General features: G+C 43.4%; 2 protein-coding genes across 5 annotated transcripts in view; both read left to right on the plus strand.

The window, feature by feature from the left end:
* Window positions 1-218: 218 nt before the first annotated feature.
* Window positions 219-15,426, plus strand: PRXL2A (peroxiredoxin like 2A). 2 transcript variants are annotated; one of them, XM_042863273.1, is made up of 6 exons: window positions 219-280; window positions 5,638-5,817; window positions 6,335-6,426; window positions 10,072-10,212; window positions 11,642-11,806; window positions 11,929-15,426. In XM_042863273.1, exons 2-6 carry the CDS (start codon window positions 5,640-5,642, stop codon window positions 12,037-12,039), a joined length of 687 nt encoding a protein of 228 aa, XP_042719207.1. In that variant the 5' UTR covers window positions 219-280; window positions 5,638-5,639; the 3' UTR covers window positions 12,040-15,426. The 2 variants fall into 2 exon arrangements, with proteins under 2 accessions (XP_042719207.1, XP_042719208.1); XM_042863274.1 differs by lacking the exon at window positions 219-280 and adding an exon at window positions 3,244-3,345.
* Window positions 15,427-19,200: 3,774 nt separating this feature from the next.
* TSPAN14 (tetraspanin 14) overlaps window positions 19,201-26,919 on the plus strand; it is a 37,573-nt gene continuing 29,854 nt past the window's right edge. The window contains exon 1 of one of the 3 annotated variants that reach the window (XM_042863277.1): window positions 19,201-19,282. The gene's annotated coding sequence lies outside the window, so the exon portion shown is untranslated. Of the gene's footprint in view, window positions 19,283-19,325; window positions 19,444-19,825; window positions 20,054-26,919 lie in introns of those variants that run through there. The other 2 variants (XM_042863278.1, XM_042863279.1) reach the window with 2 other exon arrangements.

Raw genomic sequence — 26,919 nt, forward strand, 5'->3', positions numbered from 1 at the left:
CGTTAATCAAATGCTTGAATGATAAAGTCACTGCATTCTCGGGCTTTGCTCATGTTCTTTTTTTTTTCTGCCTTAAATATATTTAAACTACGTATTTGGGGCTTTCCCTCTGGTTCGTCAGAAGCCAATAAAACCCTACCGAGGACAAGAAGGGATTAAGGAGGGAGCAGGAGCTCTCCAAGCTTTCGCTAGCGGCCTGAGGCGGGCGAACCCCGCAGCACGTGGTCAGAGGGCGGCCGGGGGGCGGTGCCAGGCGGCGGCACGGAGCGGCGGCGGCCGCGTGAGTGCGGGGTCGGGGGCTGCTGGGGGGCCGGGGCGGCGGTGCGGGTGCCCTGCGATGGCTGCGGGGCCGCTCCGAGCGGCGGGCGACGCGGGAGAGTGCCTATGTCAGCCCTGCCGGGAGGCGCCGCCGCGGCTTTCTGACCTTGCGCTACCCCCGGGGGGTGAGGAAGCGGGAGGTTGCGCCCGCGGGGCTGATTCGCCCGTCCTTGCGGTGTGATGTTTGGGCTGATCGCCGTCTTGTTGCGTCGTTTAGGCGGAGAGTGAGTGGGCGCAGTGAAAGACAAAGGTCCTGTGTTTCGTTCTTAGCTCTGTTCCCAGCGCCTCGGTGCGATGCCTGGTGCGGTCGGGCTGCAAAGCCTCGGAAACCCCTTTGGACTGCTTCGAGCTCTGCTGGCCTCGTTCTAATCGGAGACAGAAGCAGGCACTGGGTTCAGAATGGGGGTGTGCCCAGAGCCTCGTGCTGCTACTTGGTTGATGCTTAGTGCTGCTGCTGCTGCCCTCCTGGGTGGAATAGACACTTGTATTGATTATCCTGTATTTCTGCTTTTAGTAGTGAATTATTCTGCTGTTGGAACAGTGTGATGTGAGGAATGTGGAAACTCAAATACAAGGAAAGCAAAAATATAGGGGGGAAGTATGTCTTAATTTGAGCTTGACTGTGCAGTTCCTGCTGGAGGGAGCAATTGCTGCCATTTGCCAGGCCCACAGTTCTGTGTTTGCCATACTTTGCTGAGCATAGCAGATCTGTTGGTATTCCCCTATTTTCTCCTTTGCAGATCACTATGGTGCTTAGCTTTTCAGCTGTGGACCCCAGCGGACCCAGCTGTGAGCTCAGTCTGTGGTATCTACACATAAGCACTTCTTGCAGTTCTGTGCTTCAGTGCTTCATCCCACCTGTGCAGCATCTCTGCATGCTGGTTGAGCAGAGATTTGAGTTGTCCCAGGCACATATTGAGCAGCCCATTCCCTCTGAATATCACACAGAAGATAGAAAATTGGAAGATTTTCCAAGTGTAAGAGATGCTTAAAAGGAAAAAGTAGACGAGATGTGGGTTTGTGGCATGTCTTGAAAACATTATCCAAATGGAGAGTACAGATTGCATGGTTTAACAATAGTCTTCCTTTCCAAGGAAAGTATTGTTCCCTTGCTTGACACAGTAACTTTCTCTTCCAATCCCACCCAGTTGAGTAGAGCAGTGAAACGTGCAGGTTGGGGAGAAACCTGGAAAGAAGGCTGCTGCTTTTGACACAGGGAGTGATTTGCAACAGGATCTTTGCAGTGAAAGAAAGAAAAAGAATCACTAACGTTATTTAAAAAAAAAAAAAAAAAAAAAAAAAAAACCAAAACCAAAGGAAAAAAAAAAAAAACCTAAATTCATGCCTTCAGAATGTTAGGAGGGTGCTGTGTATGTTGATTTTGGCATTCAAAGGACATTGCGGGTTGGCAGGGACTGCTGGTCCAACCCCTGCTTAAAGCCAGGCTGATCTTGGAGTTGGATAGGTGGGTGTATTTTGCAATCCCTAAAGGTATTTAAAAGCTCATCAAATCCTGATGAGCATGTCACCGGGTTATTGGGAGTTGTAAATGTTCTTTAAAAGGAGCTAATTACAAAGATATTTATAATCTGGTGACTCATTTCTGGTGGTATGTCTCATAAAAAAGTAATCAGCTCAAACCTGTGCTTGGGATGTGCAAGTTGTGACAAATCTCCGAAAGACGATTAGGCTCATGATGGGAGGGAAGAGAAGGGATGAAGAAGCAGCGGTCAGAATCAACTTGTAAGAGCAGTTTTTGATCACAGAATCACAGGATGGCCCGGGTTGGAAGGGACCTCAAGGATCATGAAGCTCCAATCACCCACCACATGCAGCCTCCCCATTTAATACCAGACCAGGCTGCCCAGGGCCCCATCCAACCTGGCCTTGAACACCTCCAGGGATGAACAGGGCATCCACAGCCTCTCTGGGCAGCTGTTCCAGCACCTCACCACTCTCATAGTGAAGAACTTCCCCCTGACATCCAACCTAAATCTTCCCTCCTTCAACTTCAAACCATTTCCCCTTGTCCTGCTGTTATCTGACCTTTCAAAGATCAGAGGATATGTAGCAGTGCAGTCTGCCTTGTGGCAGTGCTGGCTGAGTGTTTCCACTTCTGCTTGTTCTTAGGAAAAGCATGCAAGTAAATCTGTGTGTGCTGCCATGACTCTGACAACTGGAATACACAAATTTTCCAGTGTTTTTTGACACAGCTGCAGCAGGTCGTGTTTATGCTGCTAAAATAAATGTTTAAGGATAGCTATCCTCTTAATGACATTTGTGGGTGGCAGGGAAATGAGACATCTAGAGAACCATGTTTCAATTGGTCTTCTTGACGCGAGGTGAAGACCATCAACCGACTCTTACAGCAGGGCTGAGACTTGGCTTGTTTAAATTTGGGTTAGCTAAGTACTGACAGACCAGAAAACAACTCGCTCTTATCTTGGGAATCTCTGATGGTCACCACAAAACCACACCAAAAAAAAAAAAAAAAAGTATTTTTTTTGTTTTCTTTGGCTTCTCTCTGCAAAGAGAAGTGCTCCATCACTTGTGGAGGCTTTGAGGACTGGTGATGTTTGCAGAACCGAGAGCTCTGATAGTTCTGGAGAAAAGGAGGCTCTTCAGCACTGCGGAGGGTGGCATTTTTTAACAGGCTGACGTCTCCTTCGTTGCTGCCAGGGCTGTTTTTGTTGTCTGGGCGCGCGGAGGAGGGCAATTAGAAGTAAAAAGGACCGAATACAGAAGGAAGACACTTATTGTGAAAATGCGCGGCTCTAAAAACAAACCAAAAAACTTGAGCGCGGCTCCTGGCTGCGTTCTCAGCTTCACGAGCGCGGAGCGATCGAAGCGTTAAGCCCGGCTCGGCGGGGATTGGACAGCTGCTCTGGCGTAAGCGCTTCGGGCCGTCACGGAGCGCATAGCCCAGGAGGAGAGGCAGGGCGGCTGAGCCCCGACGCTGCCCGCCCGTCCCTCGGTGCGATCCGCTCCGCCGCCCACTGCTGCCCGGGGCTCTGCTGGCTGCCTTGGGTGAGTGCGCGCCTTCTGGAGCCGCTCGGGGTGCCCCGTCCTGCCTGCTGCTGAGGGCGGTCACCGAGGCTCTGATGGAGGGACAACGCTTTTGGGGTGGCAGAAGGTTGCGGTGTTGCTTGGTAGGGGAGGAAGTCGGTGCGGTGCATGCCTAGGTGGTTTATGTACTGGTATGCTGGGGAAATTTAATTGGCTGACGGACAGTTGGCAGAATTATGCTCTTCGTTCTGCTGTTTCTTTACTACGAGAAGGGTGAGGTGCGGGAACAGCTGCCCGGAGAGGCTGTGGATGCCCCATCCCTGGAGGTGTTCAAGGCCAGGTCGGACGGGGCCCTGGGCAGCCTGGTCTGGTATTAAATGGGAAGGTTGGTGGCCCTGCATGTGGTGGGGGGGTTGGAGCTTCATGATCCTTGAGGTCCCTTCCAACCTGGGCCATTCTGTGATTCCATCTCCTTGCTTGTTCAAATAGCAAAAGATCACACATCTGGATTTTTTTTCAGTTAACAGAGCCCGAGGAGCCCAATTAGACCAAAGAGGTGTGTTGGCTAAGATAGTGATCTCTATATCGAGACTACAGCTGGGTGGTGTGAAATAATGGAGGGAAGCTGGCTTTCAGCAATGCTAATGATGGCAGCACTAATGATAATGGTCATAAAAAAAAAAAAAGCTAAGCGGGAAGTTGCTTGTTTAGTAGTTGTCACAAACTTGGCAGCACTTTTGTACACAAATGAAATACACGGGGAAATACAGTTTTGTTTTATCGCCATCCCTTCTTGTAGCTAAGAATTAGGAGAAGAGCATCTCCACTAGGCAAGATGGGAAAGAATATCTGGATCTGGGAGGGAATGGGGCTATGGCCTTTTGGCATGCCACGCAGATTGGAGCATCAGGGCAACACACTTTCAATTACATTTTGGTTGTTCTGAAAGCTGGGGTCAGGATGGTCTCTGATACAAATTAGATGCACAAATCAAAAAATGTCCTTACAAGCACTTGAAAAAAGTATGTAGACAAAGCAGATAAGGACAAGGAGAGTTTCCCCGTGTTACAAATAAGCCATGAAGTTAGGTTCTGTTATCTGCACCTTGTTTGTGTAAACCGCCCTTGTTTCCTGCTCAGGCTCGTCATCCAAAATCCCAGTCTATCTCTGGGATTTTCATGTTTCGAGGTACTGTGGTCCTGTCTTCCTCAGCACCAAGTATAGCATTATATGGTGCTACAAGGAAAAAAAATCTTTTTTTCAGTATACTTCTAGCTATTTCTGCAGGTAGGCAGGCAGTTCATTGTATTTGGTTCTCAGAGGCATTCTGGAACTGGTTTTAAGGATGGAAATAGAGATTTTCACCTGGAAAAATCTGGGCAATGTGTCTGACTCGAAAAGTGGAGCCTACTCCTGGTTTATACTTTCTGAATTCTAGCAGCAGTTAGCTGTGGAGACAAACATGGTGTGTGTTTCTGGTCTGTTGCCAGTCACAGTTCAAAACAGTGACGTTTTTCCTATGTTTGTAGGGGAAAAATATTATCTTCTGTTCAAAACTGTATATACAGGCAGCAATAGTCACCTAAAGAGCGTGTCTGGGAATGGGGTCTTGCAGATGGCTGTAGAAAGTATTTGATTCTCTACTGTGTAACTTATGAGATCTGCAGCCCTTTGTAATACCTAACTGTTGTGATGTAAACGAGCAGTGACTTTTTACCCTGCTAAAACTTTTGTGACTTTTGTGCCAGTTCTTGCTCACAGCTGGATCTTGAATTTTATCCCAGGCTAAACTTGCTTTCCTCTACCCTCTCTGGAAGGTGGCTGTCAGCCCTTCCCAGTCTTGTGAAACCTATGCAAAGGTCAGGATTGGGTACTGGAGTCTTCAGCAGGGAGCTGCTGGTTAATAAAACTGCCATGAAACCAGAGTTGCTGATAACAATGAGCAGTTAGTGCTTTTTAGATGTGAGCCAGCATATCTAATGGCTTCCATTGCAGTGTTATCTGTTCTGATCAATGGGTGTGAAATTCAGTTGTTTGTTCCTGATGTGATCTGGGTTTGTAAGAGTGGAAGTTGATCAGGATATCGAAAGTGCTGTCCAGGGCATGTTTGTAATGTTAATTTTTTTTGTACCTAATGAAATGGGTTGCAAGTCTAAATATTTCTTTCTGTAGAAAATACTGCTGAGCTCTGCTTTTGGCTCTGTGCCTGCTTTGGTTCATACACTGAACTGGAAACAGGAAAGATTACCAGTTCCTCCTTATCCAGCATTATTGGTATTCAGTATTAGAGCTGATGTTTCTTTTTCTTTCCAGAAATGTCCTTCCTACCTGACTTTGGCATCTTCACTGTGGGCATGTGGTCGGTTGGTCTCGGAGCCATCGGTGCAGCCATAACAGGGATTGTGCTTGCCAACACTGACTTCTTTTTGTCCAAGGCAGAAAAAGCAACACTAGAATTTTTGGAGGGGATAGAGCTAAAAACTTTGGGGTCAGGTAAGATTCTGGATGTTTGAGCTGTCGTTTGATATGTTTGAGGAAAGAACCTCTATATGACCAAGGCTGGAAATGCTGAAGAACAGTGAAGTGTGCATAGAAGGTTTAATTTTCCTGAATCAGAGATTATCTGTAGGGGATACAAGATTTCATGCAGACCACGTGAGGTGTCTAAAGAGTTTCTCTTAGTCTTTTCTAGTTTTAGGAAGTAGTTGAGTGTTCTTGATAGCAGATGATTCTGGTGAAGGAAAAGCAACTGGTATTTCTAGAAGGTCTATTTCAAATTATAATACAGTTGATGTGTATAATTTTCAGTATATGTGAAGACACACACTGAAAAAATCAATAAAGCAAGTAATACTGTTATATACATGGAAAACTTCTCTGAATGGTAGAATTAGAATTGTATTTGAATGTGGAATTCTCTGCAATGCTTCCAGTTGCTCCTTCAAGGATCAATCATTGTAAATAAGGGTTGTTGATATTATTGTTGATGCTTTTTTTCCTCTATAAACAGAGCCAAGAACATTCAAAGCAGGTGAACTGTGGAAGAAGAATGGTGCAGTGATCATGGCTGTGAGAAGACCTGGATGTTTTTTGTGCAGAGAGGTACTTACTTGCTGAATCTGGGGGCTAATTAGGATGAGTTAAGCTCTACTTGTATGGATTCCCTTTGAATAAAGGGAAGAGGTGAGCAGGATAGTTATCATACACATCTGAAGCGTCTGAAAGATACTGTCCTAGCACAAACTGGTTACTGGCTAACAATGTACTAGTTTTAGTTTTCTTTGCAGCAGGTGTATAGATTGAGTCTTGAGTATTTTCCTTCTGAAGGTGATTAATGCTTTATTTTTACATCTGCCAGAGATCTAGCAGACAGTAATTAGAAATGGAGACTACCCAAAACTCAGTTATTTATGAGTCTTAGGAGCTAGTCAGAGATTTATTTTGGACGTATGGAATATGAGCCAGGTACTGTCTGGTCAAAAGCAATCAAAGATTGGACTGGCAGAAATCCATCAGATAAAGCTCACCTGCAAAAAAACAGGTCGGTGAAGGGGATTCCCTCACTATTCTGGATGCTGAATGGATGCTGAATGGGAGCCAGGAAGGCAAAGATTGTGAAGGTAAGGAGAATGTGTTATGAAAACTCCCTGTTTCCTCACCAGCAGTCTATGTAGACTTGTACTGGTTGATAACAGGGTGGGTTGAGAAGCAGGATTTGATCCTTAAGCTGGCATTAGGCTTCTTGGGTGGAGGTGGAAAGTGACACTTAGAATGCAATTTGAATGTAAGATGTGCCTGGAAACAGTTGTAATGTGCAACTTGGCCATTATTTTTCTCATAGCTAGGGGGAAAAATAGCTATTATGTTCTTACTCGCTGCTCCATAAAATAGTACTTACATATTGTAGCCACTTCAGTAAGGTATCTTCTCCCGTCAGTAATATCTGCTTAAATATGTGTAGGACTAATGGAAGGTATTAAACTACTTTGTCCACTGAACAGGTGTCATGTAGACAGAAGGAAAATGCCCTGCATGCCTGTTTCGATACAGTCAGACTGGAATTGAGTAAAGTATTTTTCCAAAGCTCTTTTCCTAAGTCGTAGTAAAAAAACCCTTTTCTTTCAGGAAAAATTTGGGAAGGAAAGATTTAAATTTTCTGATTCTTGCTTTTGTTTCAAAATTTTGAATTATTAACAGAGGCAGTCACTGTATAGCTCAGCTAAATATGGCAAGAAATTATTTTGTATTTTAAATGCAAAAATCATTCAAACACATTTTAAATTCTCTAAACTCAAGTTATTTTGGGTTGCTTTTTACCCACAGCATTTTTGTGAGTTGATTCTTGACTTTCTCCTAAGAATAATTGCTTTGTTTTTGTCTGTTGAAGTTTCCATGTAGTATGAAAGCAGCTTCTTGTCACCAACTTCAAGCTGGTGGGATGGTTCAGTACAGGTCACTTGCCAAAACTGTTCCTCTGTGAGCTGTAGATATTCAATTTTTTTTTTTTTTTGCAAAAGACAAAATACAGTTGTTGCCATCTGAAATCCAGGTAGAAAACTCTCTAACTCCAATGTGGTGTTAAAAAGCTGACATTACTTTGTTCCTCACACCACATACCAGGTGACTCAGTAAGTCAAGTGCACCTTCTCAGAGTTCATGGTCTACATTTAAACACTTAATGCATACATATGCAGTACATCAGCATGCATATTCATTCTTTTCTAAGAATTCATTAATGTATATTAATATCCCTCTGGGGGATGCACAGTTGCATTTAAGGTGGTCATAAGACCACCTTCTTCCTCCCCTTTATTTTTCCTTCAGCTTCAGTGCAGTGACTTTTGGCTGACCTGTAGCTGTTCTTCCACAATTTGGCAAATTTCCATTACTTTTTAATGCCATAATGAGCAACGTTCTGTCTTGATACACTACAGCTCAAAACAGTTTATGTGGAACTCAAGAAATAAGTCCTTGCCCCTGGTGGGTGCAAAGATAAATCATAGAATTATAGAATGGCCTGGGTTGAAAAGGACCACAATGCTCATCTGGTTTCAACCCCCTGCTGTGTGCAGGGTTGCCAACCAGCAGACCAGGCTGCCCAGAGCCACATCCAGCCTGGCCTTGACTGCCTCCAGGGATCCACAGCCTCTTTGGGCAACATCAAGTAGTCTTATTGTGAAGCACTTCTTTGAAACAGATTCACTGAGAAAAACAAGGCTGTCCACATACCAGAAAAAGCTGGATTAGAAAGTTTTAGAACTAGCACACACTGATTCCTTTTAATAAACTGATACATTGGTCTTTCAGCTGATATATTGATCCTTATTGCTAAGACATCCTTTATCACAGTTGGTTTCCGCTGTCTTCTACTTTGGGAAGGAACTCCAACTTTGTTCTTGCTGACAGTGCCAAGAAGGAACATGTATGTGCCTGGACTCAGAGTTTATGTAATAGAGGAGCCTATTGCTCTAGACTGGAACGTCATTTCTCAAACACGTAGACTGTTACATCCCAATACAAACTTGATTTGTTGATTATGAAAGTTTTGAACTGTATTAAAAAAAAAATCCAGACAAAATAGCCATTAGCCACCCCTCTCCCTCCCACCCCATTGTTTTTTTAGGAAGAACATTAAGGCAGTTTGTTCAAGGAAGAACATAAAATAATTAGCAGATATTTATGAGCAGAAAAGAAAGGCGTGACAAGCCTAAGCAATGATCCTTTAAGCCTTACACTTTCCTACTTACTGTTTCCTTTTGATGTTGATTCATCCTTTTCATTTCCTCTGGAAAGTATCAAGAGTAGTGAACTATAGTGCTATGCTTACCCTTTCAGCTACTGATATCTTTCTCTAATGTCTTTTGTCTGTTTGCCCTGTCTATGTACTTATATTTCCTAAATTCTGGATAACCCACGCTCACAAACCTTTGAGTTAAGGCATAGCACGTAGCTGACTGACAGTGTTCAAGCAAATGTCCTTTTTTTTTTTTTTTTTTTTAAAAAACAAGTGTAGAGTTCTTTTGTGGACTTTTGTCCAATAAAAATGAATTATCTCAATTGGAGAAGCCTTGGAGACCTTTGTACAAGCTGTGGGAGCAGGGGTTTCTTCAGCAGAACAAAAAGGCAAGGAGATGAATGGCAATATATATGTATTTATACACCAGAAAAAGTAATAAAGCAATATTGCTTCTGAGATACTGAAAGTGTATGAAGAAATTTCTTGTTCATTTTCACTGGGAAATCTAGGGAGGAGGGTGCGTTTTCACTCCATTACTTACTCTAGACTTATATATTATGTTCCTGCATTGAACACTCAAGTGCTTCACACAAAGCCTGACATCATTATGATACGTTTCTTTTTGGGAAAAGATGTGAGACCTAGGCCTGGGAAAGGTAGGTGATGTACAGGCAGGATCTTTTTACTGTTCTGTAAATGCTTAAAAAAATAGTTGAAGCTGTGGCACAAGCAAAGCAAGCACAGAACTTGGAATTAACAGTGTGTTTTCTCTAGGATTTTATTATTTTTTCCAGAGAATGCTCCAAAAGTTTTCTTTCTTGCTTAGTGAAGAAAATTGCAGTAAACTTAACGAAGACCGGCTTACAAGTAGATCTTTAATGTCTAACCTACAGATGAGTCTCTATTTTGCACCTGAAGCTAGAATTTATGTGTTTCAGATGCTCTAAAATTTAAGGTGAAGCTTTCTAGCTTCCATCTACTGCCTGAAATGTTCTTTTTTTGTTTCATAGGAGGCTTCTGAGCTTTCCTCTCTGAAACCTCAGCTGTCCAAGCTGGGTGTTCCTCTCTATGCTGTTGTAAAAGAGAAGATAGGGACCGAAGTTGAGGATTTTCAGCATTATTTCAAAGGAGAAATCTTCCTGGATGAAAAGGTATAATGAAATCACTGCTATTTTCCTTTTTTTTCTTTTTCTTAATACCAAGCTTATGGATATCCTCTTTGAAGAACTTGTATGATACAGATAGAAAGTATTCTGAATGAAACGTTGTAGTTCAAGAGGTTAAGTTTCCCCTCCTTGTATGGGAACTGCTGAGTCACGGCCTGAACCTCTGATTGATCACCTGAGGTGAGCCTTGAGTCAGCCAGAGGAGCACAGGTGAAGGCAATTCAGCTGTGCTGCTGGAAGGGTTGGAGCCTGGCTCCACCTCTCCTAGACCTATTTAAGAGCTGGCTACCAGTGGGGATGGATCTCATCTGGAGATCCTCTCTGTGGGAGTTGTGTGAGTGAGCCCAGGATAGGGGTAAGCTTTCTATCTATTCTCTTTTTGTTATCGTAATCTGCTTTGCCAAACTCTCTTGTTTATTTTGTAATTATAACATCTTAATATTCATTGTTTACACACCCTCTTCTTTAACAGATAGAGTCTGTTAATCTTAATTCTGTTCTTGCACTGTCCTTGTGACTTGCTGTTGTTAATAATGTATGAATCAAGGTCTGAAGGTAGAAGACAATTAGTTCAGTAAGTGCAGCTCTAATTATGATGTGGCTTGTCCTATTATCATAGAATGCCATAGAATGGCCTGGGTTGAAAAGCACCACAATGATCATCTGGTTCAAACCCCCTGCTACGTGCAGGGTCGCCAATCAGCAGACCAGGCTGCCCAGAGCCACATCCAGCCTGGCCTTGAATGCCTCCAGGGATGGGGCATCCACAACCTCCTTGGGCAACCTGTTCCAGAGCCTCACCACCCCCTGTGTGGAAAAACTTTCTCCTGATATCTTACCTAAACCTGCCCTGTCTCAATTACATAGGCACATACTGTATTGCCAGTTTAATGTCCTGCAAAACTACAGACCTGCTTACTCCTTAATACAGAGGACGCGTTTAGAAATCATCTGGCTTCTGAAAGAAATATTCAAAACTGATGAAAAGATGCCTGTATTTACCATTCTCACTCTGTCTGTTTAAAAGAAACTGATTAAAAAAGAGGGTTGATGAAATTTTAGGACTTCAGCACCTATTTAAACAGCACTTTTATTGGTGTAGTTCAAAAATGAGAAAAAATGCACATATCACCAAGTGCTCTTTGTTCTCAACAGTGTTGGTGTAGACTATCGTGCTTAAATAGCTGTGGATCATAGTTCAAAAGACACATAAAGGGAGGCAGTAGTCCTAGTTGGCTGTGTGGAAGTAAACGGTCATGTGGTGTGTAAGAAATTAGTTCAGGTGCAATTTCTTTACAGCTCTGCCTGTTCATCTTTTCTATTTACGGTCCTTTTTGGATACAGGGTTGTAACGTCTCCTGAATTTAATTTGGGAGAAGTCCTTTTCACTTTGCTGTTTTCTGTTTAATTGCAGAGAAGCTTCTATGGCCCACGCAAACGAAAAATGATGCTGTCAGGCTTCTTCCGCATTGGAGTCTGGCAAAATTTCTTCCGTGCTTGGAAAAATGGTTATAGTGGTAACCTGGAAGGAGAAGGGTTCACTCTGGGAGGAGTATATGTGATTGGAGCAGGAAGACAGGTAACTGCAAACCTGCTGGCAGGTTTCTCTTTTGTAATTACTCATTTGCTTATCAGCTGATCTCTTCTGAGGAGCCTGGGATTAGTGTATGTTTTTTTTTGTGTGTGTGTGTGTTTATATAGGGTATTCTATTGGAGCATCGTGAGAAAGAATTTGGTGACAAAGTCAGCCTTCCATCTGTCCTTGAAGCTGCTGAGAAGATACAGCCACAGGTTTCATCAGCTGAAAAATAGTTGCACGTTTTTCTGATCACAGCTTGAAATGTAGAACATATCTGTTTCTTGAATGTGCAATTTAATTGCTTCTTAACTATTTAGTGATTAGTGCCGAAGAAAGGTTCACTTTTCAAATATAATAACTGATGAAAACCCTTTCAGATTTTTTGTGGCTTTGCTGTCTTTCAGGTGGTCAGAGTTTCAGCTGACTTTTTGTGTCTGACTGTATTAATGAAAGGCTGGGTCTAAAATCTGACATAGCCTAGATGTTTTCAGTCAGAGACAGTCAGTTGAAAGCCTGTCTACGTAGGGGAGCAAAACCTTGCTAAACCTGGAGAAATTAACCTAAGGTTGAAGGGTAATAAAATTTTATGTGGATGAAATATCTTCACTCTTTTTTTTTTTTTCCTTAACACGTAAACACATCTGTATTTCTAAGAAATCATCTGGTCCAATTCCTGTCTCTATGCAGAACCACCCAAAATTCAAACTCTATATTTAGGGGCATTATTTAAGTGCTGCTTGAACTCCAGCAGTTTGGTGTCCTGATCACTTCCCTGGGAGTCTGTTCCAGTTTCTGACCACCCTCTTGGTGAAGATCTTTTTCCTCATATACAACCTGAGCCTTCCCTGATGCAGCTTCATGCCTTTCCCTCAGGTCCTAAATCTTGTCAGTCTAGATAAGTCAATCCTGACAAAATCCTGTCAGTCTAGATAATTCAGAGATTCTGCATTCAAGGCATTCTTTTGTATTTTGAATAACTACCACATCTACCCAAGTGAGTTTCTTGTTAATTAAAGGTTCTGAGAATTCCAGCTGTTTGTGTGATTGCCTGCGAGGAAGATAGAAGACATCTAATGTTCTCTCCAGAAGATAACTGTGATATGAGAGCGAGTTCCTTTTTGTGTTTGTGATTCTAAAAAATGGGAAACAGTATGAAAAAAACAGACTATGTAGAGCTTCCATTTCTAAATGTTCTGCATCAAGTGTCCTAGAATATCCTTAACCAGCTGGCGTATGTATGAAATAACTTTGGGTGGGGGAGAAAAAATATGGGCTGGAACATAATGAGATAGCAAAATAATTAAACAATTAATGTTTTGTCCTGGCAGGATACAATTCATACCTGTCATTCTACTCTTCTGGCCTTAGAATTTATGAAACTTTGCTGCATCATTGATACAGAAGGCAGGGATTCTTTGTACCTCTGAAACTTTGGTAATAAGCCTGTTATTGTTATTTTTGGTATTAGTATTATTTTGTTATATTGTTATTTTGCCTAGCCATATGTATGGTCATGCATGGTGATGACTATATGAAAACTAAAAGCTGAAACTTCACAAGCACTGAAGAGTGGTATTGATTTGTGTTAAATCAGTTGTGCAAGTTCTGCAATTGTGTCATTATGGGTAAAATCCTGACTTAAAATGTCTAAACAGACCTAATTTTAACTAATATGCACTCTTCATAGTTTTTTGTTCACTGTTGCCTGAAACAGCACTAGCATTGAGGATTTTGGGACAAAATCTATATTCATCTGTCTTCTTCCATATTTGTTTCACAAAATCTAGTTAGATGTTTATGTGCATGTTCTCAGTTGTACTGACTGTCTTGGTTAGTTTAGGTGCTTGAATAAAATAAGTGTCCTGGTGTTGTATGAAGGTGTTTAGGTTAAAAGCAAAAAGCTTTAGTATGGGGTTCTTAGTTTTTAGGTTTTCAGAACCTGATGCTTGTGGTGGTGTTAAGGAGTTGAGACACTAAATGACAGAGTGGAGATGGGCTCCAATGGAATCCAGAGCAGCCAGAGAACTGCCATGAGTTTGCCCCAAGAAGAAAAGAATTCTCTGAAGGCTCTTTGTCCTGTTTTTGTATTGTTTTAAGAAAGTACCCATAACGTGAGTGCTCACCTAACAGTTGTCTTTGACAGGCATGTTGTTATTTGGAGTGCAGGTGGTAGGAAACACAAAAGAGATGATGGAAGAAATACCTGAGAGCTGCTGTTTCTTACCGTGCAAGATGCTACTAATAAAAAGGAACTTACAACAGGAGCAGACTTCTGCATCAGAACTCTTACTGAGTTTTGAGTTGTGCTTTATTTGCAGTGGGAATGGGAGGCTTTGTCTTTTGCAGAGGACAGATGCTGCAAAAAGACAGGCAAGCAAGTACTGAGCTCAGAGAGATCTGGATTTCAGGCCTTGTTCCAGTGGCTGTTTACACATTTTACATAAACAGTCCTTGGAGTATGGGCTGGAAGACAGATAAATTCCAAGAAATGTCATGTCAAGTACTTCAGAACTCGCTAAGCCATGTACTTGAAGTTTTGTTGGATGTGCAGTTGAATTTCACCCTTTCTGGCAGAGTTTGCCTATGGTTCTTTTGAGTCAAAGTCCCGAAGGTCTCTTATGAGATAAAAGCCACTGTGTTGCAGCCCTGCTGTTATTCCAACAAAAAGGCTATTGTTTTGTGGCCCTGGAAATCAAGTCAGGAAACCACTAGGTCTAGCATTTAGAACATTTAGCCAAAGGGTAATGGCTGTTAAGTATGTACGTCACTAATGCTATAACATGATGAAGCATACGCTTAAGCATAGAAATGGTTTCAGAACTGCATGTTCTCTATGCTCCATCAGCAGAGGCATGCATACAGTAACCATGTGAGACCTCCAAATATGGGAATGTGCCTTCTGTCACTGTTAACAGCAGCAGTTCGTGTAAACAGCTGAAGGAACAGTGTTCTTCTGGATTTGAAAGGTATATACATTTACTCACATGTCAAAATTCTTTAACCACATCTTTCAGAGGTCAGCATAAATTTGGAGATACAAAAAGTACAAATGACGTTTGAAAACGTTGAGAATTAGCGATTAAACTTTTTTTTAATAAGCCAGCCTCGGGATTATTTGGAGTTGCCTCATTCTTTCCGAACTCCACTTTGACAGAATACAAATGCAGAGGAGGGAAGATACATGGTGCCTTGGAGCAGTTAGTAAGGCTATGAAAAGGGCAGTCTCAAGGAAAATAAAGGGGCAGAGAACGGCAAGGGAGGAGCCATTCAATCGCATGTGAATTCCCAGTGACAGGTACTGTTCAAGGTCTGAATGCCTGGTTTAAGAAAATGTTTTCTTCTGTAAGTGTTGATTAAAAAATAGTATTTTTAATGTTGTTGATTTTGTTGTGTCAACAGCTACCTCTGCTGGCCCTGTTCCTTACTCATATTTAAAGCTTTGATGTTTTCTTCATTTAACACAAGTATACAGTAAGTCTTTTGTCAGTGCACCAAATACAACATCACAATTGAACACTCAGTTGCTTACTGGAAATTCTAATGCTGGGAGCACTAGTAATTGGAAACTTTCTTATTCTGGGTTTGAACAATAAAACTCTCCTGTAGTATTTTCTTTTCAATTACCTTTCCCTTGTTTTTTTGAAAGCCTGCCATTCATTTTTTCATTTGGTACAGAAATAAGGTTAGGATAAAAAACCTTTTTAAAAAAGGAATATTCTGTGAAGCCGGGGAGGGGGGCGGGGGAGGGAGGGGTAGGTGTCATACAGGAAAGTGCTTTTTACCTTAAAAGATGCCTTTGTAAAACTTTAAAATGTATCAATGGTGTTTCCTGTCTTTAGTGTTCTTTTAAATCCATGAGAACGATGATTTGCCTCATAGGGTGTTTTCTGTTTGTTTCCTGTTCTGCATTTTTGTTTCCCTGTGTGTGTTGTCCGTTCCCACGGCTGTCAGATGCCTGTAATTGGTGCCATTTGCAAATATACACAACCAGAATGGAACGCCAAAGGATCACTGCCATTTTTTTTTTCTGATGTGTTTCCTGAGATGCACTCTGACAGAAATAAAAGAATGAGAAAGCTCTTTTTATTCCCTAGCCGCTGGATGTCACTGCTTCCCTAGCCAAAGTGAAGGTCAGAAGAAAACCCGAGTTTTTTTTTTTTTCTGCAGTAAAAGATTTGCATAACAAAGGCGCTAGAAACAGAGCACTGTAGGTCTCGATTAGTCTAGAAGAAAGCCGTGGGGAAAGACATTTATTTTGCGATATTTTTTCTTGTGTGAACCTTTAAGCTTTTTAAAATGATAAAGGAAAGCTATACTATATTGAATGATAGAGTCTGCGGCATGTAAATGTTTCCAAATGAGTGCGGAGGGGATGAATTATTAACAGACTCGCTATAATCCTCACCAGTGTTTCATGTTTTACTGATATTAATTCTAGACGCCGCCGGTGTGCAAAGGGCTTCTCAGTGGTGCAGAAGAGGTACAGTATCCGCTGCTACCAGCAGAGGGCGCTGAGAAAACGGAGAACACGCTGTGGCGAAACGACGAACGAAGTTAAATCACCAGTTTGGTCTGACCACGCTAAATTATATGTGATATCTAAAAAACACCGCCCACATTCATTCTTTTTTTTTTTTTTTTTTTCCTAACTGATCTCAGAAATCTTCTAAAGGTTTTCACCAAAATATTTTAACTAATCTTTTAGGTCCAGCTGCTGATTTCCCAGCACTTTAAGCCTCTCAGTAGATTCTGATCCCCACGCTCCTCTCTCTTAACCTCATAATTATCAAAATCATGTGTTAGTTCCAAATTTAACTCCCACTCCCGGAAGCTTTCCTATAAAAATAGGAATTTATTCCACTGAAAATTTAAGCAGCTGTTAATGATAAAGCTGATGGCATAGAGTGGAATTGGTGAATAGCTCTGGCCTTACTATTTTCCACCACCATGGAATAATGCCATAATGCATTAATCATTAATTTCGGGATATGCTCTGTAGTGGCTACGGAAAGCTGCACTAGCAAATCATTCATGATTGTGCCTGCAAAGTTAAGTGAAAGATCAGGTTTTTCTATTTTTATTCCTGTAGTGCTATTACACCCTCTTACTGCTGAAGTCTTTTAGAAGGCTATCAGTTTTCTCATCCTTCGTAGACATGCTAACTAAGCACAAGAGATGTTTGCCCTAATTTTCTTGGCAACACAGTGAAGCACAAAGAGCAGACATAATGTCAAAAGCTAATAAATTGCACATAGAGAGATTGTTTGAAATGTCTCCATGCTGACAGTCAATTTGGTTAATTTGACTATGCTGCAACCACTGACCATTTTGCGAAGTCAATTTTAAATTGCAAGTGATCCTTGTTTCTACTGATAGGAATCCCCTTCTTCTGTTCACAGTGCTTAGTTCCTAAAGCTGCTCCCTCTGCTGCTGAACCTTAACAGTTACTATTGCCCGTTCTGTCCTATTGTGTTCTAAGTGATAAACATAATAATGAACACTGCCTTGGCTGTGGACTTTACCAAAAACATGGCTCAGTGCTCAGCAAAAGGTGACCGGAGTAGCTTCTGAGATGAGGAAGGGATCTCTTCTAGCTGTGATAATCTACTGACCTCTCTTATCTGCTCCTCCTCATTTAGATCGCCCCTAAGATACAAGTGATCTTTCTTCAAGCATCATCTTTCAGCTTTACCAATCAATTCAATTTTATTCTGCTTCCTAAGAATCCTAAGCCACTATCATGCAATGATCTATAGGTGCATCTGCAGAATTAGAGATGTCTTTATCCACTCCCAGATGGGAGCCCTGAAGCGTGATCTATCTGAGGGCCAGGACGGCTGAGCCTAGCCAAGGCTCTCCAAGTGCTCAGCCTTTCCTGCCTTTGGCTTAAGCCAGCAGTCACAGTATTGGCATCTAAGGCATTCACAAATGCAATCTGTTGCATTTGTGAGAATTCAGGCTTTGAAGTCAGGAATAAAACATTCACATTAACATTTCTTTGAATAACTGCACGCAGGGGGTAAGAAGAAATCCCATTGAAGGGATGTGCAGAGGGCTGTGATGCACTCACTGGTGTGCCTGTCTGCTCACGTTTCAGACGGAGCTCTGTGTCTATCCTTATTAACTCCAGCACAGTACCAGATCTTGGCCTTGACCTAGAAGGCCACATGAGAGAAGCATCAAACTTAAGCAGTGTATTTGTACAAATTTGTACAAACTTTCCTTTCATCCTTTAGCTGAATTGCTGCCATCTCCATGCGGAATGCTTGCTGCTGATCTGGAGGAATAAGGCAGTCCCAAACTCTAGGCCCTGAAGCACGCAAAGAAGTGCAGAGAATACAAGGGCTGTAGTAATGCCTCTGGACTTGAACTCTTTTCCCTCGCCTTTCTGCACATCAGTGTGTTTCTCTAGTTTGTGAGGTGCTGAGGAAGACAGCAAAGGTGGCATAGGCCTTTTCTTGTGCCAAGAGTGATCTTAAAGCATGGAGAACAGCAGAAGTGTGTGGAAGAGCTAAGCTTGAAACTGGGGTACAAAGAGCTTCTGCAGAGGAAAGCCTTTGTTTCCCATCCCCGTCCTCAGCTTTCCGGCTGTTGTTCAGCACATGCCCTCCCTCACATCCAGCTGACTTCCTGAAGCCCTTTCACAAAGCAGGCCTTAGTGTTTTTCATCTGTGCAGGAGTGATACGGAGACCAAAAGTGCCTTTCTCTCAGAATTTGGGAGGACAGGATAGAAAATGCAGACGGGGCAGGAAAAGCTGAGATAAGCAGCTGTGGTGCCTGAAGAGGGCTGCACTGGAGGACCGGCACGCGAAGCCAGGGGGTGACTGCCTCAGCTGCGAGCTCCCACTTGCTCACAACATAAGTTAAAAACCACGAGGCAGCCGCTTAATACTCAGTTCTGAGGGTCTCACCTGGGGCCCTGGGATACTTGGAGGCTCAAAGTACAATTTAGAATTTTATTTATTCATTTTTTCCTTCATCTTGGGGTTTTCTAGGAAATGCTCAGGTTATGCCTTCGAGGTTACCTCGGAATTTCTCTGTGCTCATTCTCATCAAGGAAGTCGGAGTGGTGTTGGAGGAAGCGAGGTTGCTGAGCTCAGCTACCTGCCCTGTTAGCTGCCACCAGCGACCTGAACCGTTCCTCTGCAGGGTGTGAGTACAGTTATCCGCAAAACCCGTCTAAAGCAGTAACGACAGCAGTCAAGCCGAGCACGGGCTTCCACCAACTGATCCGCGCAGCAGGGCTGCGAAGCTGCCGCTCCCCACGCTGGGGTGGGGCTGCTGGAACTCACCGCCCCACCCGGCCCCGAGGGCACCCCGGCAGCATAGGGACAGCTGGAGGGATCAGGGATCTCAGGGTGGGAGGAGAGCGTTGCTGCTGCGCGTCTCCTTTGTGTGCAGCGGCTGCGTGCCCGGGCGCGAGGCGTGGCCTGGCGGTGCATTTCCGCGCTGCTCGGCACCCGGCAGTTCGTGGGGTGAGTTGGAGCTTTGTGAGGGTACGGGTGGGTGTTGGGTTTGGGGGTGGTTTGGTTGTACTCATGGACTAGCCGAGACGGTGAAAGGACTCCGGAGCGTACTGAACGTCGCCTCGTTGTCCTTGTAACTTAGCGAAACTTGGCGAGCAGCTGCCGCCCGGGTGAGTCCGAGCCCCGACCGGGGCAGCGCCGCGTCCCGTGGTTGCCGCCCTCTCTCGGTTTTCCTTTAGAATTCCGGCATTTTGTGCCTTGGGAGCGCCAGTGCGCGGCTCCCCCGCCTCCGGGAGCGGGCAGCCATTTCCCCGGGCGTGCGCAGGGCGGGGGGGTTCAGGAGCGCCCGAGGTGCGGAGCGCTGCTTTGTCCTTGCCGTGCCGCCGGGTTCCTTCGGGGCGCCGCGCGGGGCTGTCGGTGCGGGCGGGGCGCCGGGAGCCGGCAGAGCTTCGCAGGTGGGCACGGGGCCCGGGTCGGCGCGGGGCCGAGTGCCTCAAGGTCACTGCTGCCGTGTCCTGACCGTCCCAGTGCGAGAGAACCGGCGTAGAGCATTTACCTGCCTTTTTAGGGAGAACTGGCTGGGTGCTATGCAGAAAGCAAAACCTGTGCTGTTCTATCTGCTTCGCTTCCTTGCCGACCTTTCTTCTCTGTGTGTGCATCGAGCTACAGCTGTGCACTTTCAGAGTGTCTGCGTGTAGCTAAGTGTGTAGCCAAGTGCACCTAGTGCTCTTTTTATTCATAGCTTCATTTGGAACCTTTCTGAATCATAATTTGAACAGTGTGAGTACATACGTTATTTCTGTTGGGTTTTACTTCTTCAGTGGGTGGTGGGGAGGATATTTTAAAGTATTTGGATAGTGATAGTACAAGGGGGAAGGGTCTTAAACTGAGCCAGGGGAGGTTTAGGTGAGATCTTAGGAGGAAGTTTTTCACCCACAGGGTGGTGAGGCACTGGAACAGGTTGCCCAAGGATGCTGTGGATGCCCCATCCCTGGAGGCATTCAAGGCCAGGCTGGATGTGGCTCTGGGCAGCCTGGTCTGCTGGTTGGTGACCCTGCACACAGCAGGGGAGTTGAAACTGGATGTTCATTGTGGTCCTTTTCAACCCAGGTCATTCTATGATTTGGCAGTATCTGATTTTTCCAGTGTTGTTTTTCGTTTTGGTTTGGCTTTTTGGTTTCCTCTTTTCCTCAAAGGTCATAACACTTGTGACCCCTTGGACAACGCACAAGCCTTTGGAGGATGGAAAGATATGCCCTGTATCTTGTTGATAAGTGCTCAGTGGGGTGATGTGCTCCCCTCACTGATGGAGGAAAGATAAACGTGACTTCCTGAGCAACTTTATGCTAACGTGTATGTGTGAGACTGTAGGTAATTGAGGTAGCGGTGGTTATTTGAGATAGCAGCACTCTCTGCTCCATAGAGATTTTGTGTGGAAGGGTGGTCAGGTATGAATTCTGGGCTATGGATTGGTATGAAATAGAAATGAACTACTGGGGAAAGCTGTTTTGCAGCTTTTGTGCATTTCTTAAACCAATTCGGTCACCTGTGTTTTTGGAATGGGACTCTTTATCCACCAGCCATTGACACAGGAAGAGAGTGCTTGGGGGTAAGCAGCTGAACACCTGAATATGAACATGGTGAAATTGCCTATCCTTAGAAAACTTCTGTGATCAAAATTACACTACCACTAAAACAGTGGACTTCAGAAATGACATCCCAAAAGTTTGGAAATGCATCTGCTGAGAAACTATGTGTATGTTCATTACGTGGCTGGTTTGGTTTTTTTGGTTTTTGTTTTTGTTTTTTTTTTTGCTTGTTTTAGTCAATGGTTTCACTCTTGGGTTGGCAAGGCCTCACTAAAGGATAGGATCTAAAAATAAATCAAAGTCACTGAAAGCTGATATTCTTTGTCTAGTTGGTGTTCTTTTCATCTTTACTCAGTGTGAACTGATGCAATTTGGTTCCTCTGTGTTCAATTGTTATCTCCACTCTCCTCATCGAGTAAGGAGACTAAATCAGAAGAAGCCTCAATTCTTATCTTTGGGCATTAGTACAAGTTTTACTTGACATTTAGTGCTTGTGAAATAATTTATCTTATGCTGCTTTCCTGTTTCAAACCTCTTTCCTTTCCTCCCTGACCCCTTAGAAGAAAATAATATCAAAAAAATCTTTTGTGAGTGCTGTGTTAGGAGCAGCGTAGCTGCCAGATATGTTCTTGCTTAACTGAACTACATTATGCTCTGAGATACATTTTGCCAGATTTAGGTATGATGTGTATGATGGTTGTGAATTCTCTCTCTTTAGCCCTGAAATTCAGCCAGGTGAGGGCACTTGCTTGGTGTTGTAGTTTTAGCTCTTTACTCTTAGATTATAGAATTATTGACACGGTGTGCTGTGAGCTTCTCATGTCTGAATGCGAGCATGTAGGTAGTCTTTGAAGTTAGCCTGCAACTAACTTCTTCCAGTGAGTAACTGAGGAATGTGCTTTTTGATCCTGTTCAGCATCTCGTGTCTTGAGGCTGACCTTGATTTTTCTCTGAAGGTAGTTAGATTTGGTTTATTAAGTTGTGCTGTGTGGCTGTAAGTCAGCTGCTACCAGTAAATGGGTGTAGTGCTGACAGACTTGTGAGAAGAGTAATAGTGTTAACTGGACAAGTTTCTCATTGTGTTTTAGGCATGGTTTGAGCAGTGCTGAACATGAGTAAATGGTGTGCTTGCTCACTATTAGAAATTCCATTCAAGTGTGTATGGGGGAAGTGGAGTTCACAGAGCTATTGTCAAAGCTGCTTTTACAGATCCTCACTCTAAGTGATTTCTCAGCTTTTGCACGCACACACACACGCACACAAATGCACTTGAATGGTGTATGGCAAAATGTGGGCTTCAGGAACAAGAAAAGAGATGCTTATGCCTATTTTACATGTGATCCAAGAATGTTTTTAGTTGCAGGCTTTTTGTGCCATTCTGCCTCGCACTGTGGCTTCCTGGGTCAAAACTTCCCAGTTCTGGTAAAAGGGGCCTCTGTACTTCAGCATTCGTGGCATATTTTAAAAGTTGCTAACAGGCTGTAATTCACAAAATCCATGAATATACTGTGACTGTCGTGTCCCTTGCCTGAAATAAAGAAGTAAACACCCAAACAAGGATTTTCTTTAGTTTGGGGGTAGTTATTGCAGAAAGTTGCTGTGGGAACAGCAGCTAAAGGAATCCAAAGCAGGCGTCTTCCTTGCTAGTGTTACAAGCCCTTAAGCCTAGGGCTCTTCTAGAGATGTGTTGTTAGCTTGTTTGAGGGGTCTGATGCAAACTTCCAGCCTCTAGTTCTGGATCAGCATCTTTCTCCTTGGCCTTTTGACTTGTGCTAAGCCGAAAACTTCCAGTAAGGAAAAGGTGAAGAACCATGTCAGATATCTTGAGAGTGAAGCTAATCAAGGTTTGTGATGTATGGGTTATAGTTTGATAATTGGAGCCTCATAAAATTACTGAAATCTGATTTTCCCCTCAGGAAATGAAGGTGGGAGAAAAAAAAAAAAAAAAAAAAAAAAAAACCTAAAGCATTCTGGCTTTTCACAGCTTCATTTTGAAACAGTTTTAATTAAATGTGATTGTAGGTCTTGTACTTTAATTATTTTGCTTTGTAAGTGAGCTTCTCTGTATGCCTGAACAAAACCTGTCTTGAGTATGGCCAGTGAGCTGAAAAATTGTTAATTCTGCTGGTTTAAGTGTGACACAGCGAAAGGTTTAACTTATAGGAAGTAGTGATACTCAAAAGTTGTCGGGATGAGGGATGCTGCTGTTTGCAGCTGAAACCACTTGGTTGGAATGGCCAGGCTCCTTCTGGCCTTGCTTGCTTGTCTGGCCCAACTCTAGGAAATGAAGCCCGTCTTTGAGGGAGCAGAGCTGTTGTTCTGCCCAACTGTTCACCCTTCTGTTCTCGTACGATGCAGAGAGCTTAGAGTGATGGAAAATAAAACAGGCTGAGTATGTGAGGAAATGCATCCAAACTTGGGCTGCTTTGCAGGATAGTTAGTATTCCTATGTGGTTCAAATGATGCCTCAGCACCTGTCGGTAAGGAGGCACCAGCACTTGCTTTTACTTTAGTGTTTCCTGTCTCTTGTCCTTTTGGGGAGCAAGAGAACAGTAGTTTCTCTTTCCTTGCACTGAGTCTTATATATGATGGCTGAATTTCCGCTCTTACTCAGAGAGTCCGCTTACATATTTTTCTTCCTGAGAACTGTTTCTGCGTCATTGTCTTTACTAAGTCCATACAAAAGCTAAAAGAAAGCTTGATGGCAGTCTTTGTTGTTAATCTGAATCTGAACGTCAAAGAGAAGGGTGTATGTAATACGTGTAGATGTTGTTGAGCATTGTCCTGGTTTTGACAGCAGCTGTATGCCCTCTGTCAGGCACTTCTGACAAGCTGAGCAAGTGGTCTTCCCTCTGAAGACTTGTACTGAAGCTCAAGGGAGCTTCGTCTCTTCCTTTGGCCCTAATATGCTCAGGCATTTTCTGAGCATGCTGGTGAGCTTTTGGCTCGCTTTTGTGGGTTAATTTTTTTCTTCTTCTTTTTTGGCTTAATTGTTTCAGACAGCTTAGTAGTGTACCAAGCCTACTGTGTTTCTGTGGCCCCAAGTCACTTTCCAGTCATCTTTTCACTGGTTTAAAGGCTTATGTTCTGTAGCTCAAAGACTAAATGTTTGATATCTCTTTCTCTCTGGGAAGATGCAGCTGCAGGAAGCAGGGTGGGGTACGGTGTGCAGAGGCAGCTGAATGCTGTGTGTATCAGTATTTCTGGAAGTCTTTTGTTCTGCTTAGCAGGAGCTGTCTGCTCTTGCTTTGGGTTATAAAACTGATGCTGCTGCATAAATTTTGACATCTGGGAACCTCTGGAATAGAGGATAAATAGAGTAGCCTGAAGTAACTTGCTTCTGAAGGAAGACATCAGAGATGCAAGCAACCAAAATGCAACATGAAAGCAAGATTCTGAATGTTGGGATATGGAGCTGATTCTCTTGATACTCTTTTCCTCTCAATCGTTTGTTATTAAGTGGTGTTAGTGTTATATGAGAAGGGAATGCAGGGATTGGAAACTGTATTTAATAAAGGATTAAAAAAAAAAAGCTTTCTTTCCTGCTTATTAAGTTAATCTAGTAAGTTCGTGGCCAGCCTGGAGAGGAAGAAGGTTCACTTAAAAAGTTAGGTGACTTGAAACAAATGCATAGGGAGTTGGTGAGGTGACTTTGCAAAATGTCACAGCACATTGAGATGGTGTAGGGTATTTTGACAGTGTGGTCATAGCAGTGATTAATTCTGCAGAGCAGGAGGGAATTCAGCTGTAAGATTTGCCCATCTGAGACGAATGGGCAGGGAAGATATCTTTGAGCTCTGGTTTGTTTGCTTTTTTCCCCCCTCTGGGCTCTGCTGCTTGTGTAACCAATGATACTGTCAGCATGTTAAGATGGCAGTTTCCTGTGTTACAGTTTTTTTTTCTTTCCTCAGAGGTATTTATTTTCTCCTCTGATTAAAGGTGCAGATGGGACTGTTTCTGTCCCACCTCAGTGCCTGTGGATTCTGCTGGGTGCCTTTGCTGTTTGCTGCTGCAGAGGCCAATGTCTCTGTGTGCAGCATTGCTGCCTGTCCTGCACTGCTGTGATTTGCTGCACCGTGTTGTGGTTGATGCGCCCTGCACGAGGTGGACAGCTTGTTTTTCTCCTTTACCTTGGGGAGAATGTGAGCCTCCCAGTGAAACAATGGAGGGTTTCTCATCACAAAATCACAGAATCACAAAATCACAGAATTGTAGGGGTTGGAAGGAACCTCCAGAGATCGTCGAGTCCAACCCCCCTGCCAAAGCAGGTTCCCTACACCAGGTCACACAGATAGGCATCCAGGCAGGTCTTGAACATCTCCAGAGAAGGAGACTCCACAACTTCCCGTGCTGGCTACCAGGGGAAGGACTGGAGTGTTTCTAGCCCTGCCTGAGCAGCCTAGAGCAACTTGTTTCTTTCTCCATGCTTCGTGGTAGTGTGGGCAGGGTGCTGTGCAAACCTACCTGCTGCATCTCCTGTAGCCTCCTCTGTTTTCACCTCTTTGGGCCCAGACATGTAGTCTCCTGAAGAGTTGGTAGCAGGTGGGTGTGGGAGATTGGGAGATGTTTGGTGAATGCTCTTCTGTCACTTCTCGAATGTTTTCCAGTGTTGTGTGTTGGAGGTTTACGTGTTACTCCTTTTTCTGAAAATCAAACAAGTGCTTTTTTTTTTTCTTCTTTTTTTTTTTTTTTTTTTTTTGACCAGGAAGTCAGTTGGTAGGAAGCTTGGTTGTCATACTGCAGCTGAGCTGTCTGTGCAGCCACAAAGAACTATTTTCTCCTGTAGACTATGAGCCCACAGTTGGTCTGGCCAGCACGTAAAGTGAGGTGCTCCTGGGCGTGAGGCAGGGCAGCAGCAGAGGGCAGGCTTTGCATGAGGTCTCCAAACCCAATAAGGGTTTTAAAATATTTTTTAACCACCCCCATAAGTTGAATTTTGTGTGTGTGTGGGGGGGTATGTTTTAGGAGTGTTCTGGGCTGCATTAAAAAAGGGGTGGCCAGCAGGGAGAGGGAGGTGCTTGTCCCCCTCTACTAAGCTCTTGTGAGAGCAGTTGCATAATTAATTATTATGCAATAAATAATTATGCATAATTAATTAATTTGGGACTAGGAGTTCTGTCCTGTTGCTGTTAATGTTATAGTGACTGGGTGTGTGTCTGCTCTCAGGAGAGGCATAGAAAGCTGCTGAGAAGTTCTGGGCAGCTGCTTGTTCTAACAGGCTTTGCTCCCTGGAGTGAATCAACTGGTGGCGAGGATGACTGACACATTTCTGTTGGATGATATCTTAATCTTCTGTGAAGGAAAAAGGCAAATATAGCTTGTGGTTTGCGTCTATACTAAATAAGTTACTACATGTAGGTAACCTTCTAATTAGGTGAAACTGTAATAGAGACTTTTCATAATCATGTAAAATTAATCCCTTGGAAATGTTTGGATTAAGGAGCCATTCATTGAACTGCAGTAAGTATATAGTGTTGACTTTATTTTTCCTAGTGTAGTCAGTCTGATTTTTAATTTGCAGGAACGTCTTATTCTGTAGTGCTTTAGAAGGTAAGATATAAGGGCTTTATGTCTTGTGTTCTTGCTGTGAGCTGTTCTCAAATACTTACACAGAGCCTAACATCTTCCCTTTTCTACAGTTTTTCACTCGTTCTTGTCTATGTTCTGACTTTTTGACTCAGTTTACTCATGACATTTCTTTCTCTTTCTGTAGTCAGCTACTTGGAGCAGATTATTCCTAAACTAGGTCAGAGGTATTTTTTCAGTTGATGTCCTTTCTCAAGTTGCTGCTATATGTCAGAGCAGGTTTCCCTGTTCATGTAATACTTTAGTGAACCTGATGTCAGCAAAGTAAGAGTAGCATAAACTAGATAAAATTCAGTGCATATTGAGTTGTACCTCTCCTCAGTGTCAGTAGTTAGAAGTTACTTGCGAAGTGCTATGGAAGTAATGCCTCCTATTCCTCGTAGAATCATTAAGATTGGAGAAGACCACTAAGATAATCTAGTCCAGGTGTGTCTCACCTGCAGCCTGGGCCAGTCTCAGTGCAGCCCATGC

This window comes from Lagopus leucura, unplaced genomic scaffold (assembly GCF_019238085.1).
Source record: "Lagopus leucura isolate 7727_CA_CO unplaced genomic scaffold, USGS_WTPT01 Super-Scaffold_739, whole genome shotgun sequence".
Classification (NCBI taxonomy): domain Eukaryota; kingdom Metazoa; phylum Chordata; class Aves; order Galliformes; family Phasianidae; genus Lagopus; species Lagopus leucura.

Excerpts from the sequence above, each read along its gene's own strand:
- PRXL2A (XM_042863273.1), top strand. The coding sequence starts at position 5,640 with ATGTCCTTCCTACCTGACTTTGGCATCTTCACTGTGGGCATGTGGTCG. Across the intron at positions 5,818-6,334 it reads GCTAAAAACTTTGGGGTCAG|AGCCAAGAACATTCAAAGCA; the intron begins GTAAGATTCTGG and ends CTCTATAAACAG. Across the intron at positions 10,213-11,641 it reads AAATCTTCCTGGATGAAAAG|AGAAGCTTCTATGGCCCACG; the intron begins GTATAATGAAAT and ends GTTTAATTGCAG.